The sequence below is a fragment of the Haliotis rufescens genome, unplaced genomic scaffold (assembly GCF_023055435.1).
Source record: "Haliotis rufescens isolate VD_foot unplaced genomic scaffold, xgHalRufe1.0.p SCAF_11, whole genome shotgun sequence".
NCBI classification, from domain to species: Eukaryota; Metazoa; Mollusca; class Gastropoda; order Lepetellida; family Haliotidae; genus Haliotis; species Haliotis rufescens.
In genome coordinates this window covers 17,960,964-17,976,571 of record NW_025963791.1, presented here as the reverse complement: position 1 = coordinate 17,976,571, position 15,608 = coordinate 17,960,964, and the positions used below count along the sequence as shown (strand labels likewise).

At 40.4% G+C, this 15,608-nt stretch overlaps 1 protein-coding gene across 2 annotated transcripts; it reads left to right on the top strand.

The window, feature by feature from the left end:
• Positions 1 to 2,914: 2,914 nt before the first annotated feature.
• Positions 2,915 to 14,341, top strand: LOC124152012. Of its 2 annotated transcripts, none has more exons than XM_046524726.2 (4): positions 2,915 to 3,273; positions 5,269 to 5,394; positions 9,255 to 9,476; positions 13,166 to 14,341. In XM_046524726.2, exons 1-4 carry the CDS (start codon positions 3,075 to 3,077, stop codon positions 13,255 to 13,257), a joined length of 639 nt encoding a protein of 212 aa, XP_046380682.1. In that variant the 5' UTR covers positions 2,915 to 3,074; the 3' UTR covers positions 13,258 to 14,341. The 2 variants fall into 2 exon arrangements, with proteins under 2 accessions (XP_046380682.1, XP_046380681.1); XM_046524725.2 differs by having other exon boundaries at positions 2,918 to 3,273; positions 9,255 to 9,515; positions 13,166 to 14,340.
• The last annotated feature ends 1,267 nt before the right edge of the window (positions 14,342 to 15,608 follow it).

Sequence of the window (15,608 nt, the reverse complement as noted above, 5' to 3'; positions counted from 1 at the left end):
GCGTGTGTGAGTTGATTGTAGTGTGTGTTAAATGGATTGTGATGTCCGTGAGTTGATTGTAGCGTGTGTGAAATGGATTGTGATGTCCGTGAATTGATTGTAGCGTGTGTGAAATGGATTTGATGAGTGTCAGTTGATTGTAGCGAGTGTGAATGGATTGTGATGTGTGGAAGTTGACTCTAACGTGTGTGAATTGATTGTGATAAGTGGGTGTTGACTGTGACGTATGTGAATGAAGTGGGAGTTGATTGTAGCGAGTGTGAATGGATTGTGATGAGTGACAGTGGACTGTGACGTTTGTTAAATTGATTGTGATGTGTGAAAGTTGATTGTAGCCTGTGTGAAGTGGATTGTGATGTCCGTGAGTTGATTGTAGTGTGTGTGATTTGATTGTAGCATGTGTTAAATGGATTGTGATGAGAGTGATTTGATTGTTGTGTGTGTGAATGGATTGTGATGAGTGGGAGTGGACTGTGACGTTTGTTAAATGGATTGTGATGTGTGAAAGTTGATTGTAGCCTGTGTGAAGTGGATTGTGATGTCCGTGAGTTGATTGTAGTGTGTGTGAGTTGATTGTAGCGTGTCTTAAATGGATAGTGATGTCCGTGTGATTTGATTGTAGTGTGTGATGAGTGGCTTGTGATGAGTGGCAGTGGACTGCGACGTATGTGAAATGGATTGCGATGTGTGAAAGTTGAATGTAGCGTGTATGAAATGGATGGTGATGTCCATGAGTTGATTTAACGTGTGTGAATTGATTGTGATAAGTGGGAGTTGACTGTGGCGTGTGAATGAAGTGTGAGTTGATTGTAGCGAGTGTGAATGAATCGTGATAAGTGGGAGTTGACTTTGACGTGTATGAATGAAGTGTGAGTTGATTGTAGCGAGTGTGAATGGATTGTGATGTCTGGGAGTTAATTGTAATGTGTATGAATGAAGTGTGAGTTGATTGTAGCGAGTGTGAATGGATTGTGATGTCTGGGAGTTGATTGTAGCGTGTGAATGAAGTGTGAGTTGATTGTAGCGAGTGTGAATGGATTGTGATGTCTGGGAGTTGATTGTAGCGAGTGTGAATGGATTGTGATCAGTGGGAGTTGACTGTGATGTGTGTGAAGGATTGTGATAAGTGGGAGTTGACTGTGATGTGTGTGAATGAAGGGGGAGTTGACTGTAGCCTTTGTGAATGTGTTGTGTTGTCCGTGAGTTCACGGTAACTTGTGTGAATTGATTCCGATGTCCGTGAGTTCAAGGTAACGTGTGTGAATGAAATGTGATGGTTGGGAGTTGACTGTTTTACGTGTCGATTCCCAAATTGAAACAATATGTTAACCTAGAAATCTGTACGTAAAAGAATTTAGAGTGAAACCAACACACAATCAACAAATAGTTAACAATCAACAATTGTATAACAAAATTTACTAGGTTTACAAATCAATACGAATTACTGCACAGCAATTACAATGGCAGTACACAATAGAGTGGTAGTACATGATTCAATGGCTTCAAATACTAGATATGATGGCAGTGGTGATAAAAAGCCTGGGCTGGGAATCCGGGGTCATAAGTGATCTTCACACAACTGCTGGTCTTGATTTAATATCAGATGAAATGTGAGATGACAAGTGAGGTGACAGGCACTCGCCCTCTCCACTTATATTGTTTAACTAGCTTCCAGCACTTTCGACACCGTGTTTGAGCAGTCCAGTATGACAAGAACATCACAGATTATGCCACATGTTACTGTAACGCTTGTCATCCAGCCATGCTATTCCGGAATTTAACAGGTAAATCGGGCATCTAAATATAATAACATCCTCACCACTGCTTACATTAAATAGTACATCATTCCTGACAACTAATCATCGTCCAAATACAATGCAATGAACTTAATCTGAACAGAAACCATTAATACAGTTACAATACAATTGCTTAACAATAAATCACACGTGCACCGATCAATATACCATACAGGCAGCTTTTTTGTTCTGCGTATTGGTTGGACTTGGTAGAGTATAAACTTCAAACTGCCACCAGATGTATGTAATATCACAGGTGTGAATATCTTCTTAAAACACACGAACCTTCACAAACAAGTACATATATATTTATAACGAACACGCTAATAACGTACTGTCGGATATAACGAACTGTTCCTTGGTGCCCTCTATTTTCCAAATAGATGTTGTACATATGCTTATAACGAACTACGGTGGTTCCTTTGAGTTCGTTATAACTGTAGTTTATTTATTTACATGTTAAAGAGCACACGCTTTATCAATACAGATTAAAGCGTCGAAACTGCTAAATCTTAATCTATGCTTCATCTGTACATATATCATTTCTGAGTTCGCTCGTCACGCCGAAGACCCGGGTTCGATTCCCGACATGGGTACAATGTGTGAAGCCCATTTCTGGTGTCCCCCGCCGTGATATTGCTGGAATATTGCTAAAAGCGGCGCTAAACCATACTCACTCACTCACTCATTTCTGAGTGAATGATTTACGCCGCTTTTAGCAATATTCCAGCAATATCACGACGGGGGACACCAGAAATGGATTTATCATTGTGACAAACAAACTACTCATTTCAAGCTGACATACACGGTGTTAAGACTTTCTGTTCGAAATTCAATATTTGTACCGATACGGAATATTATGAAATATACAGTGCCTACAACCAATTATTGCAAATATATTTTACATTATTGATGTCGCCGACGGCTCCGACAGGTACACAGGTACAGGTGCTCTAACCACCCATCTCACATTCCGGTCATGTCATTTCGAATCAATCCAACAAGAGTGTCCTCCCTTTATTGCATCGATCTTATCAACGCTTCCTCTCTGTCGCACCCGCCCGCCTCTCTAACATAACAACCCGCGTACACGGGACAGTCAAGAAGTAGTGCAACTCTACATAAATAGATAACCGCGAGCCAGGTGTCTAACACGCTCTAGCATTCCAGAACGATGTATGACGTCATCCATTCATAAACAAGTCACGTGATCACAACATATCGCCCGTCATAACACACAGCAAAGCGGGGTTTATCTGCCGGTTCCTATATCCGTCCATGGCTCCGATAGAGTGGTTCCTCCCTGTCCAGGTGCTTGTCACCCTGGGGCTGTGGGTCGGAGCCCTGTGGGCGTTGCCGGAATGTGCCCGGGGTACTTACAAGGACCCAATCGCGGGCAGTTGTCGGGAGTGCAGCTCGCTCTGTGATCGCGCCGAGGAACAGAAGACAGAACCTCTTTGCGCCTCCTACTGTCACGGTGAGTTCGGCCACTGACCAATGTCCAGATGGGCATGTTGCATATCATAAAGTCTCTATTTATCATGTTTATTTGAAAGTCGAGTTGACGATACAGAACGGGAACATTACTGGTTCTGCATGAGGTTGTACAGGATCTCACTACCTGACATCCTCCCGCATCGCCACAAATACCCACTTAATCTCAAGGCCATTTACACACACGTATATGTCACCCAAAGTATCATATGACTAATTTACACGCGATGTCTACATAAACGTGACATGAGAAATTCAGAAAAGGAAAAATGTGAAATTGAATTGGCGTCCTCCATCGAAATAGAAACAGTTTGAGATTCTGACAGATTACGTCATACAACAGGCCACAGCATCAAAAATGCCGGACCTTTGCATACTCTTTAAAGTACATTAGGTTTAAAGCAGCACTTTACATCCTCTGGTAGCTAGTTTAACATTGAGATACCCTTCCCAGCTTTACCAGGTCACCCTGTTGTAACCTGGTGACAGCACACCAGGCAAAGCTATTCACTACATCGTTACGCTCACATGCACCGTGTTAACACTGATGTGTATCACATATTGTGAACAGCCAAGGTTGTATGGCAGTTGACATCGTCACGTTAACATCTGTAACGTGTCTCTCCTCTCCAAAGGCACCAAGGGCAAGCATTATTCATAAGATTTTTGTATTCATCAACCAGATCTAATTTGTAGTCTCTTCACGTATTAAACACTGACGAAAATCGATAATCCAATACCCTAGTACCAGCGAGAACGTCAGTCTACTGGATGCCGGGCTATTACCGAGCCGTATTCCATGGTTGTTAAGCCATGTGGTTTTGAACAGACGGTGAGCTGTTGAAGAGGGCAAATTAGGGCACATTAAGTCCCTGATCAAATGTGCCCGAGTTTATGTTGCGCGTCAAATATTGAGCAGTTTCATAAGGAATATATGATCAATATAGAATTACAGAGTTTCGCTCTTGGTAGCATTGTCCCATTCTGATAAATTGGCTTCCATTGTTAGAGAAGTGGTCTCCATTAATTCTCTAGAGTCGCCTGAATCAATCCAGTTAATTAGTACAACGGATACTGTATATTGGATCGGGGACCTATTATGTAATACGAGTATTCAATTATGCATTGGCAAATTTGAACAGAGTTTATGCATTTCCTTAATTCTAACGTATTAATATGTTGCTCTTTATTCTTATTTCTAAACGATTGTGCATTGTTTAAGACTGGATGAAAGGAACAAATAAGTTGTTTTGTGTTTTAAGATTTTGTATTAAAAACCCTGGTAGTTTTGTAACTGATGCATGGCCATAATTACTAGATAAACGATATATACTCACGCACAATAGTAACTGTGATTACGTAAATAGTCAATATCCGTAAAATACCAGTAATGTTGATGACTTTTATGGTTTGACAGGCTGATCGATCATTTAATTGTTTAAAAAGAGCGGAATTTTGTGCCCTTAAAATTCTAAAACACTTCACAGTTTTTTTGTGTTTGAGTATATTGGATCCTGCGGGTGAAAGAGATGTAGGCTTAACTGACGTTATGTACTCGACTTTGGTATCTAAATTGTAAATGGACAATTTTCGATCATGACATGTTGTCTCTTGAATTTATCCCTGCATACTATATGTCTGGAAGAATAGTTTTTCGATTGCGCAAGTAAATCTAAAGTGACGGAACTGAAACCTAGATGACGTTATTTTGAATATATATAATTCGTGGACATAACATGCTTAGAATAGTGCCTCAGCAACATACATGTATGCTGGTCGTAATTTGTATAAATAAATAAATAAAAATATATATACGTAGAATAAGTATGAAATGCAGGATTAATATATTACACTTTGAAAGGGACTGTTTTTATAAGTTTATACAACAGTTAAAATATACAAAACCTTCAACGATCTTCCCAAACCTCTTACTATTGCCTGTATTGTGTAGACTGAAATGCAGATGTGACATTTGCAGATTACAACCGGACCAGATGTCATCCCGGCTCCTACTTTAGCGTCAGTCTCAATGCCTGTGCTAGTTGCACAGTGCTGTGCTCACAGGAAACAAAGGCGTCAGAATGCCGCGAACACTGTGGGGCAGGTAAGAAACCGATACCATAACGGTATGACGATATTTGTGATATGTTCATTCTGTCGATTCTCCTATCTGATTTATGAGTTGGTGAATATAACGTTATACTCGTCCAATGTTACGAACAATATTAAGTGACGTCATCCATTGTACATGAAGTTATAGATTGATAACGTTACGTCATTTGGACAATACACTAACGTCAGCAATTCAAAACGTCAACGCCAGAGAACAGTTCATCTCCAATGTGTGCCGAAACGGAATTCATATGGCATAAAAGGCAAAGTAGTGATGAGAATTACATGAATGAATCACTGAATTAGTGATGACACCAGGTGCTCGCGAAAGGGTAAGCATGTTCTGCGATTTGGCAACTCACACAATTTCAAATTGCGCTTAATCGCTTAAGTTCAGTGACACGTCACATTTATACCCCCTGCTACATGACACGCAAAAACATCTCTGGCGAATAGAACATGTCAGTTGTCTGATGACATCCATGTTACGCGGAGCTGTCAAATTTCCGTTATCTATGATCAGTGGTGTTCCCTTCTGCCCACATCACTCTCTCCGCGATACGGCACGACCTCCTGAACGCAACAGGCCGCCATGTGTTCTCCCCTTCGGCTGTAAACACGCTGTCTTCCATCAGCTCTGAGCAGACAGAACCGGCTTTCATCAATGAAGACGACCCTCAGCCAGCCACGTCGCTGCCAACGAGGCACAAACCGGGCCCATCCCAATCTCTGACAACGATATTGCAGTGTCAATAACTGTCTTCTGTGATGCCTGTAACCCCTAATTATGTGAGCCCTCAGTCGCCAAAAGCATTCGTCGCTGATTACGTCACTGTCAGGAATCGTTTCCGGAGATGTAAAGTACGCAAGTATCGGTCTTCATTGGGTGTAGTTACCCTTGCCTGATGGTGGCATGGCTGATGTTTGCCCGGTCTGTCTGTAACGTTGTATCAGGTTAGATACAGCGACATGGGAGCAACCAAAAGTTCTAGAAAATCTGGGCGTGTATCTGTATCATACCCAGGGCCCGCTCGCGTTGTTCGGGTGTCACTTGGGGTATTATGGCGGTGTTTTTTTTATCAGCATGATTGTCTGACATGCCGTCCATATCATTTATATACCACTATTGCACTCGTAGTTTGGGCTGCTGCGGCACTTTTTCGCTTTTTATACACACAAAAAAAGTGTCATCGACTTGGATCACTTTCTGCAAACAGCAATGTTGTGTTTGGACGATGTGTTTTGTATTGATTTAGTTTGAACTTGTGTTTTTAAATTTATGCAATTTCATTTTTGAAGTAGTAAAGTTTTTTGTGGAGGTCAGTTTAAATTATGAAGCTATCTTTTTGTTTATTTCGGGTAAAAGTATTGGTCCCCAGCATCATGAGCGACGACGAAATGAAGCTGATGGTCCGGCTTGGTGACTTGGTTGATTGCATGTGATCGTATCCCATTTGCATTGATGGATGCTCATGATGTCAATCACTCAGTCACTTACAAACATCCGTTATATATACTACCGACAAAAAATCTGGAAACTAATTATTTGAATGTGGCTATCGTTGAAATCTTTACAATCATGCATGAACACACATGTTGCACGTGCAATAAGAAACGTAAGTGTGTGCGCATGTAGGGGAAAGAACAATGAAATTCATCTAAGCATACGCATAAAAATGCCTGCGAGACAGTGTCTCAATGAACAGACATACTGGCGAATTGTGGGTACACGAAAGACAGGACGACAGTGTCTCTAGTTGCTCGAATGTTTGACAAATCAAAAGTGTAATTTCTCGACAATGTGACAAGTACCGTTAAACAGGTGGGGTTGCAATGAGACCTGGGCGTGGTAGGCCTAAAAACGACACCAAGACAAGATCGTCTCATCACTTTAACTGCTCAATAGATTCAAATCTATTAGAAAACTCTGTACAATAGAACTCTGTCACACATGATAGGCAAACTGATTTAGTTATTGTGAATGGACATTTGATGATGACATTTTTCAAAATGTTGTTCGATTCGCTAGAATTCTCGTCAGAGACTGTGAACAGTCACAATGCCACACCACATAGGTCTTCAGCAACCCATGCTTGCCGTAAGAGGCGACTAACGGGATCGGGTGGTCAGGCTCACTGGCTTGGTTGATGCATGTAATAGTATCCCAATTGCGTGGATCGATGCTCATGATGTCAATCACTGGATTGCCTGGCCCAGACTCGATTATTTACAGATCGCCGTCATATAGCTGGAATATTGCTGAGTGCGGCGTAAAACAACAAACAAATAAACAAACATCATGCTCAGGTCGTCACCGATTATCTTCGACGAGAAGGTAAACGGACACTGGACAGGCCCGCTAAGTCCTCTGAAATGCCCCCCAATACAGCATAGGTGTGGTGTTCTCGTGGGGAGTGCACACAAAGACCTAGCACCCGCCAACGTGGCCAAGCTTTGGGTAGCTCTTTAGGTGGAATGGTTGGTAATACCAAGGGCAACCATACTTAAGTTAATCAACAGTTTACCATCAAGGTGTCGATCATGTATCTCCCATATTGATCTGTACGTCCGAAAATAATTTTGCCGACATTTATCGTCATTACATCTTCAATATCATTTCATCAGTTCCCTATTTTATATCGGTAGTATAGCTGGAATATTGGTGAGTGCGGCGTTAAACAACAATGAAACAATCATTTGGAAAACCGCCAAAGATTTAGGTCTTACATAAATGTTTCACGCCAAATATAACCCGTAACCCCTCGCAGAGCGATGGTTCTTCTCTAATATTTGCACACGAATGTTACAGCTTCTCGACAAATCATCCATATTACATTGTCTGCTTAGCGATGTTTCTCTAAAGTGTATCAAGTGATTGGAGAAAACCGATTGTGATGGGTCAGTCATGGGGTTTGACAACAGATTAACAATTCCGGATCACTGCACAGTAATATATGTTTTGATTTAAATGGTAAAACTGAAAAATCTCAGAAACCATTGTTGGTGTCATCATAAGCCCTTACTAACGTTTGCATTTGTATGATTCCGTTGTGTATAATTTCACTTTGTAGAAGCGAGATTTATTTTGATAGGGCGATTTGAAAAGAGACTTATATGCATGATCAATAAACGCCGTAATAGCACGATGAAGAAGACACGGCATAGGGACATGTGTGGGAGGAGCTGTAATGACGATGCATTTCAACTGCTCTCCTCCTTTAAAAATAACAGGAATATTTGCAATTTCTTCAACAAAATAATCCGATCGTTGAAAATAGAAGGTCCATTGAGCCTTATGCACGGGAACAGGGCGAATAGAGGACGGTGTTCCAAACACCATCAACTAATCTGGTAGGATGATGGTGAGAGATGATCACCCGCGGATCATGTGCAGTTGCAATGCATCTCATTGCAGTTGATCATGAGTAGTACGTTGCACACAAATGCAACCCTTTCTAAACGCAACAACTTCCTCAGGCCGACAACGCAGTGTCTCTATCCTCAATCAGTTTTAGGGGTGTTCGAGGATGGTTATAGTCACGAAACGATGTGTCCTTGACTAGATCAATGACGATCTGTCTCGATGTGGCGTTCTCTGTAACGTGCTTTTGAACAGCAGAACAGAAAGCATGGAAACGCCATCCTCTGTATCAGCATGCTGACCGCTCGGACTAAGTCATCAGTTGTGCAGGCCTGCCGTTGATGCTGTAGATTTGGGTCTGCGATCTGGTTTGTGACAGAGATACCAGTACTTACAGTCCTGTGTCGTCTCTTACTTATGGTTATGGTTTCAATCAAATGTGTCTTAAATCCTTGAAAAACTTCACAGATCTCACTATGGCTATTTTTCAGACTTCAGTGCAAGTATCGCCAAGGCTCCTAAAAGGTTGAGCACAGGGATGGTTGTGCTGATTGTGTTCATTGTCATCGTTGTCTTCATCCTCGGCATCTTTGGGGCTGTGCACCTCCTCAGGCCGGGCAGCCGACTGTCGTGGAGAAGTAGCAACCCATATCGACGACCTCAGTCGGCACCGGATGATTTCGATGACCCTCACAGTATTTTTTCTTCAAATGGTATGCAATATTCGTGTGACAGTGCTTTCCCTTCGAATGGTATGTACTTTTCGGACCTTGCTCTACGTGTGGTTGTCCTCGATGTTTGTGAATGATAATATTATGTTGTAACTTTCGTTATGGTTCAACACATAATAATCAATACTTCAGACGAAGAACCACGTGTGAAGGTTTCAGGCTTCCTAAAACAACGTTGACGTAATACAGACACTATTGTTAACGTAATACAGACACCATTTTGGACGTTATATAGACACTATTGTTAACGTAATACAGACACCATTTTGGACGTAATATAGACACTATTGTTGACATAATAGACACTATTGTTGACATAATAGACACTATTGTTGACGTAATACAGACACTATTGTTGACATAATAGACACCACCGTTGACGTAATACAGACACTATTGTTGACATAATAGACACTATTGTTGACGTAATACAGACACTATTGTTGACATAATAGACACCACCGTCGACGTAATACAGACACTTGTTGACGTAATACAGACACTACTGTTAACGTAATACAGACACCGTTGTTGACATAATACAGACACCATTGCTGACGTAATACAGACACAATTGTTGACCTAATACAGACACCATTGTTGACGTAATACAGACACGATTATTGACGTATAACAAACTGCATTGTTCACGTAATACAGACACCATTGTCGACGTAATACAGACACCATTTTGACATAAAAGAGACTCCATTGTTGGCGTAATACAGACACTTGTTGACGTAATACAGACACTACTGTTTACGTAAAAGACACCATTGTTGACATAATACAGACACCATTTTGACATAAAAGAGACTCCATTGTTGGCGTAATACAGACATCATTGTTGACGTAATACAGACACTTGTTGACGTAATACAGACACTACTGTTAACGTAATAGACACCATTGTTGACATAATACAGACACCATTGTTGACGAATTACAGACACCATTGTTGACATAATATAGACACCATTGTTGACCTAATACAGACGCCATTGTTGGCGTAATGCAGACACCATTGTTGACGAATTACAGACACCATTGTTGACGTAATACAGACACCAATGTTGACGTTATACATACACTATTGTTGAGGTAATACAGACACCACTGTTGGCGTACTACAGTCATCATTACGAAATTGATGTGAAATGATGTCACAATAATACCACAACAGTCTATCATAATGCTGTCACTGCTTGGCCATATAGCTTTTCCTAACACGCTGATATTCAACCAGTTCACATACACTCATGTCGCAAAATGCCCTCTGTCCCTCCTATTACCAATGCACATCACGAACACCTGGTGTCAGTAGTGGTGCTTCAATGATTTATTGCTCAAGACAATGCTGCTGTTGTTACAATTCCATCGAACAGATAAACGAGATACTACTTACACGCTATAGTTGCTTGAAAGAACACATATTTCTATACCGCACTTTTCCAGACATATCTGCTCATCCCGGGACGTTACGTTGTTTGAAAAGCATCTCATGACACAGTAATGCTTGCTCTGGATAATCACTTATTATGTCTTGTAAAATATTGAATGGAAACGCCCTGCTTGAATAGCAAATCCAATTAGGAATAATTGGCACAGTCGAGATCATTGTTGGAATAACAATAGGTATCGTATCTATTATCTATATGACCTTGAGCTGGATGAGCTTGGTAACAATGTCAACATCATTTATTTATATTACAAATAGATTTACCTTCTTCATGTACAAGATTTCTTTCCCAAACACTAAGACCTTTACAAACCAAATATTACGTTATTTTCAAGCATAAGCACATGCTACTAATGTTTACTAGTTAGGTTTCTACATTAAAACAGCATAAACTTAAAACTATCACAAAGTACACACTAATGCACTCCGGCTCAATCATTGATGTCATGTTTTAAACTGAGCATTCGTTTCAAACATGGAAATGAAAAACGTCGACGTCAGAGGCTAGATTATCTGAAGAGACACATTCCACTGGGCGTAAAAGGGAAAGTAGTACTGAAACTTTATGAATAGGGCGTAGATACTGAAGTGTTCATGTATACACAACGTTTAAGTCACAAATTCCTGAGAAATCTCTGCTATAATGTAGAGCTGATTGCAAGATTAGTGCAATTAGTGCACTATAAAATAGTGATGATACAATGTGTTCGCGGGAAGGTAAGCGTATCCTGCCCCACCGGTGGCACCCGTCACAAACACATGCAAAAGCAAGTCAGTTGTTCACCTGAACAAACACGGGGACACACGGTACAAGTCAAATTAGGGAATCGCCACATATCTACCGTAAAACGTTTTGAAAGCTTTGAAAGCATTTAAAGGTTTAACCTTGATGAAACCACTTTTGAACAAGAGTAGTTTGACGCTCTCTGCAGTCTTCACAAAGAGAGAGCATGTTTATACCTCAAAAGGTGCTGGAATATGGCTCTACATAAAGGGAAAAAGTTGACTATTGGAAAGTTGAAGTCATCCCTCTTATCATACACTCATGTGGATAGTATGTTTTAGTCTTAATGTGAAACAGACGAGGTAGTTTCACTGGTATCCTGTTTGGCAATTGACCGTTATTGAACGATATCAGATCATCCACAGACCTGAAGGTTTAGGTTAAACATCATGGCAAAAGTCCCGTGTTTTGATTTTGCACATTCCGTTTATATATTCCAATTCATAACTACATGTATATCTATGGTCACCACGCTTAGAAACACATACCCCATGGATCAAGGCAAGGAGTTTTCCCTTAAGTGTGCCATGTGGGAGTACAACGCTGAAATGTTGTAACAAAAACAGAATTACACTTGGTTCTGTTCAGAGATTGCAAGAATTTAAGCCAATCGTTTGAGTTTTTGAGAATCCACTTGGTATTAATCCCACTTGTCTCAAATACTTCCTGTTGATATACAAGTCCTTCCTTGAGACCCGTGAAAATTCCAGGGTAGAATAGGTCTTCAGCAACCCATGCTTGCCGTAAAAGGTGACTCTGCTTGTCGTAAAAGGCGACTAACGGGATCGGATGGTCAGGCTCACTGAATTGGTTGATGCATGTCATCGATCCCAATTGCGTGGATCGATGCTCATGATATCAATCACTGGATAGTCTGGTCCAGACTCTATTACTTACAGACAGCCGTCATATAGCTGGAATATTGCTGAGTGCGGCGTTAAACAACAAAGCAACCAAGCAACCAACCTTCCTAGATTTTGTTAAGGAGTATGGTCAGGGATTTGGTGGCACATTTGCTAGACCCAGCAACATATATATATCTTGTAAAAAATGTTATCGAGCTTTGGGTTCATGCAAAGTTGTTATGGGAAATATTATATTACTGGCTCATTGTTGTGTGTTCATTAATTTTCTTACCAATGAAGATTCGGGGTAGAATAGGTCTTTAGCAACCGATTCTTGCTGTAAAAGGCGACTGTCTTGTCGTAAGAGGCGACTAACGGGATCGGGTGGTCAGGCTCCCTGACTTGGTTGATGCATTTTATCGTATCCCAATTGCGTGGATCGATGCTCATGATGTCAATCACTGGATTGTCTGGTCTAGACTCGATTATTTACAGACCGCCGTGATATGGCTGGAATATTGCTGAGTGCGGAGTTGAACTACAAACAAACAAACTAACATTAATTTTCTCTCTGTGTCCCCAGATGACCTGGCACCGTTGGAAGAAGAAGATCACAAGAACCCTATGGGATTCTCAGATTTGAATCTTACCATACAGAACAACCCAGTGACGTAGGCACTATAGCTATGGTGTGAATACATACAAACTTGGGCACGGGCCATGGGCCGTAACATAGCCGTGAAGATCGATAACATCGTGATACCTTGCACTGAAGAAATGTTCACATGTGAGCAGGGGTTGCCTGAACGTTATACCATTACTCTATTAGCGGCACCATTTCGTGAGTCACCTAGTTTCAACTAGATATATACACCACTGAAAAGAGACTGTTGATATGTGAAGCAGTACTATGTTTTATAGTGGCACTACATCGTGAGAACCTTATATGTCCCGGATGGTCTTAGATGACATCTCACTTGTCTGCTTCTCAGACCATCATGTCGCCTTTCACGGATTCGGATAATTCTACAGCACTAGATACTGTTGCAATGTGAATTTCAATTAATGTACAGTGATGACAGGTTTTCCGGACGATAACTGAAACGTTTAGGCGTGGACAAAGACCATTATTCCTTAACATATTCGTTAATGTGGAACTTCGTTAAACCGGACGATCTAACAGAACGGTGTTGTCCGGATTAACGAGATCTCACTGTGTATAACTCCATACAGCTGGCACAGCTTCTGCATCTATTGAATCTGCATCATTACACTACGTTATGCAGCATTGCATGAGTAGGCATTATTTACTCATTTTCATATATGCACCGAAACACTTTGAAAACGCATATTGGTAATATTTGACAAATTGGTCACAAAATTCAAATTACGTTCTGTGTATTAAGCATGAGAAAATCAAACACAACAATGTGATTTTGCCACCATAATTATTATTCTTTGTCATGCGAGTAAATATTTACTGCTAAAATCCTTGTCTTTCCCTTCGCTTTGATTATGCGTTTTCATTGTGTGAGTATATATGCTTCATAATTTAAATTATAATAATCATAATTAGAATCACTTTATTTTGTTGCTTTGCAACATCATATGACATCCAAGTTGATGAATAGATACTTTTTTATCCCACCCTCAGCTGAGACTATGGAATTTAATGTACCGTATTGGACGTAATAAGCGCCCACGGCGATATTTGCTAATATATTGGCTAGTGAACAACCCCAATTAGCACCCCTTCCGATTGATCAATGTACACATGACTTATTTATTCGTGTATAATACGCACTCGTGTGTCATATGCGACCTTAATTATGGGCAATTAAATTCTGGGTAAGTATATCTGTCGTGTATAATACACACAGACTTTTATTTTGTATCATTTCAGGCTGTCAGCATAAACCACGAAATTTACAATCTTTCAACTCTGTATTTTTTTCTCCAAAATGTTATTCTAGTAAGAGCCCCCTATTTCAAATTTTGAGAGCGCCCCTTACGTCGAATACGGTATATAATTCTGACTTGCTGTGAATCACCCTAGGTTTTTCGTGTCCTGTTTCCGAGTAAATTTCAACCTGGATGGAGATCCCCAAGTTGTTACACCATTATTATGATTCGAAGCATTTAATGTTCATAGTTTTCGTTCGACATTTATATGTTCCACATTATTAATCAGACATTTTATCTCACTTTGTATAATAAGTAGATAGTTTGTTTCACCAGTGTATGACATTAAGGTGTCATGTGACAGGGGTAGTGACATAAACACATGTCTGCAACAATCTAATACTGCTTTAACACCTGTGTCAGAATGCTACATACATGAGTATATACTACTCAAAATAAATTAAGGACCACCCGTTTCTTCCATATTGCTATAGTTCATGTCACGCATATTAACGGCATATTAATTGTAGTAATATTGAAGAATCGGGTTGTCCTTAACTTCTTTAGGGTAGTATAAGTCGCAGAGAATCGGATGATACAACGAAGTCAACCAAAGTCAGGAAAGAATGCGTTATATTAATATCAGGGACTGTGGTCGATATCTCGATATCCTTCTTAGCATATCATCACTAAGTCATTTAAAGCATTTGTTTCTCTTACAATTTATCATGTAATAGGAGCGATGAGTAAAGCGTCGTTTAGTCGTCGCGCCGAAGGCCCGGGTTCGATTCCCACGTGGTTACAATGTGTCAAGCCCATTTCTTGTGTCCCCCGTCGTGATATTGCTGGTTTATTGCTAAAAGCGGCGTAAAACCATACTCACTCTCATGTAATACGCGTCACTATGTATTAAATGTACATTCCAAATTTCTTCATTCGGGCGCTCTGGCAGTTGTATTTTGTAGACAACTGAATTTTCATTATCTTATCATTTACAAAGTGTTATTTATTGTTATTCCATTTATTTAAATGTTACGTTTAATTTACAAATGGCGACAACATTATAACAAAGTACATTCATGTCCATCACGTTGAAGTATTTGTTTTTCAACTATAGTGAACGG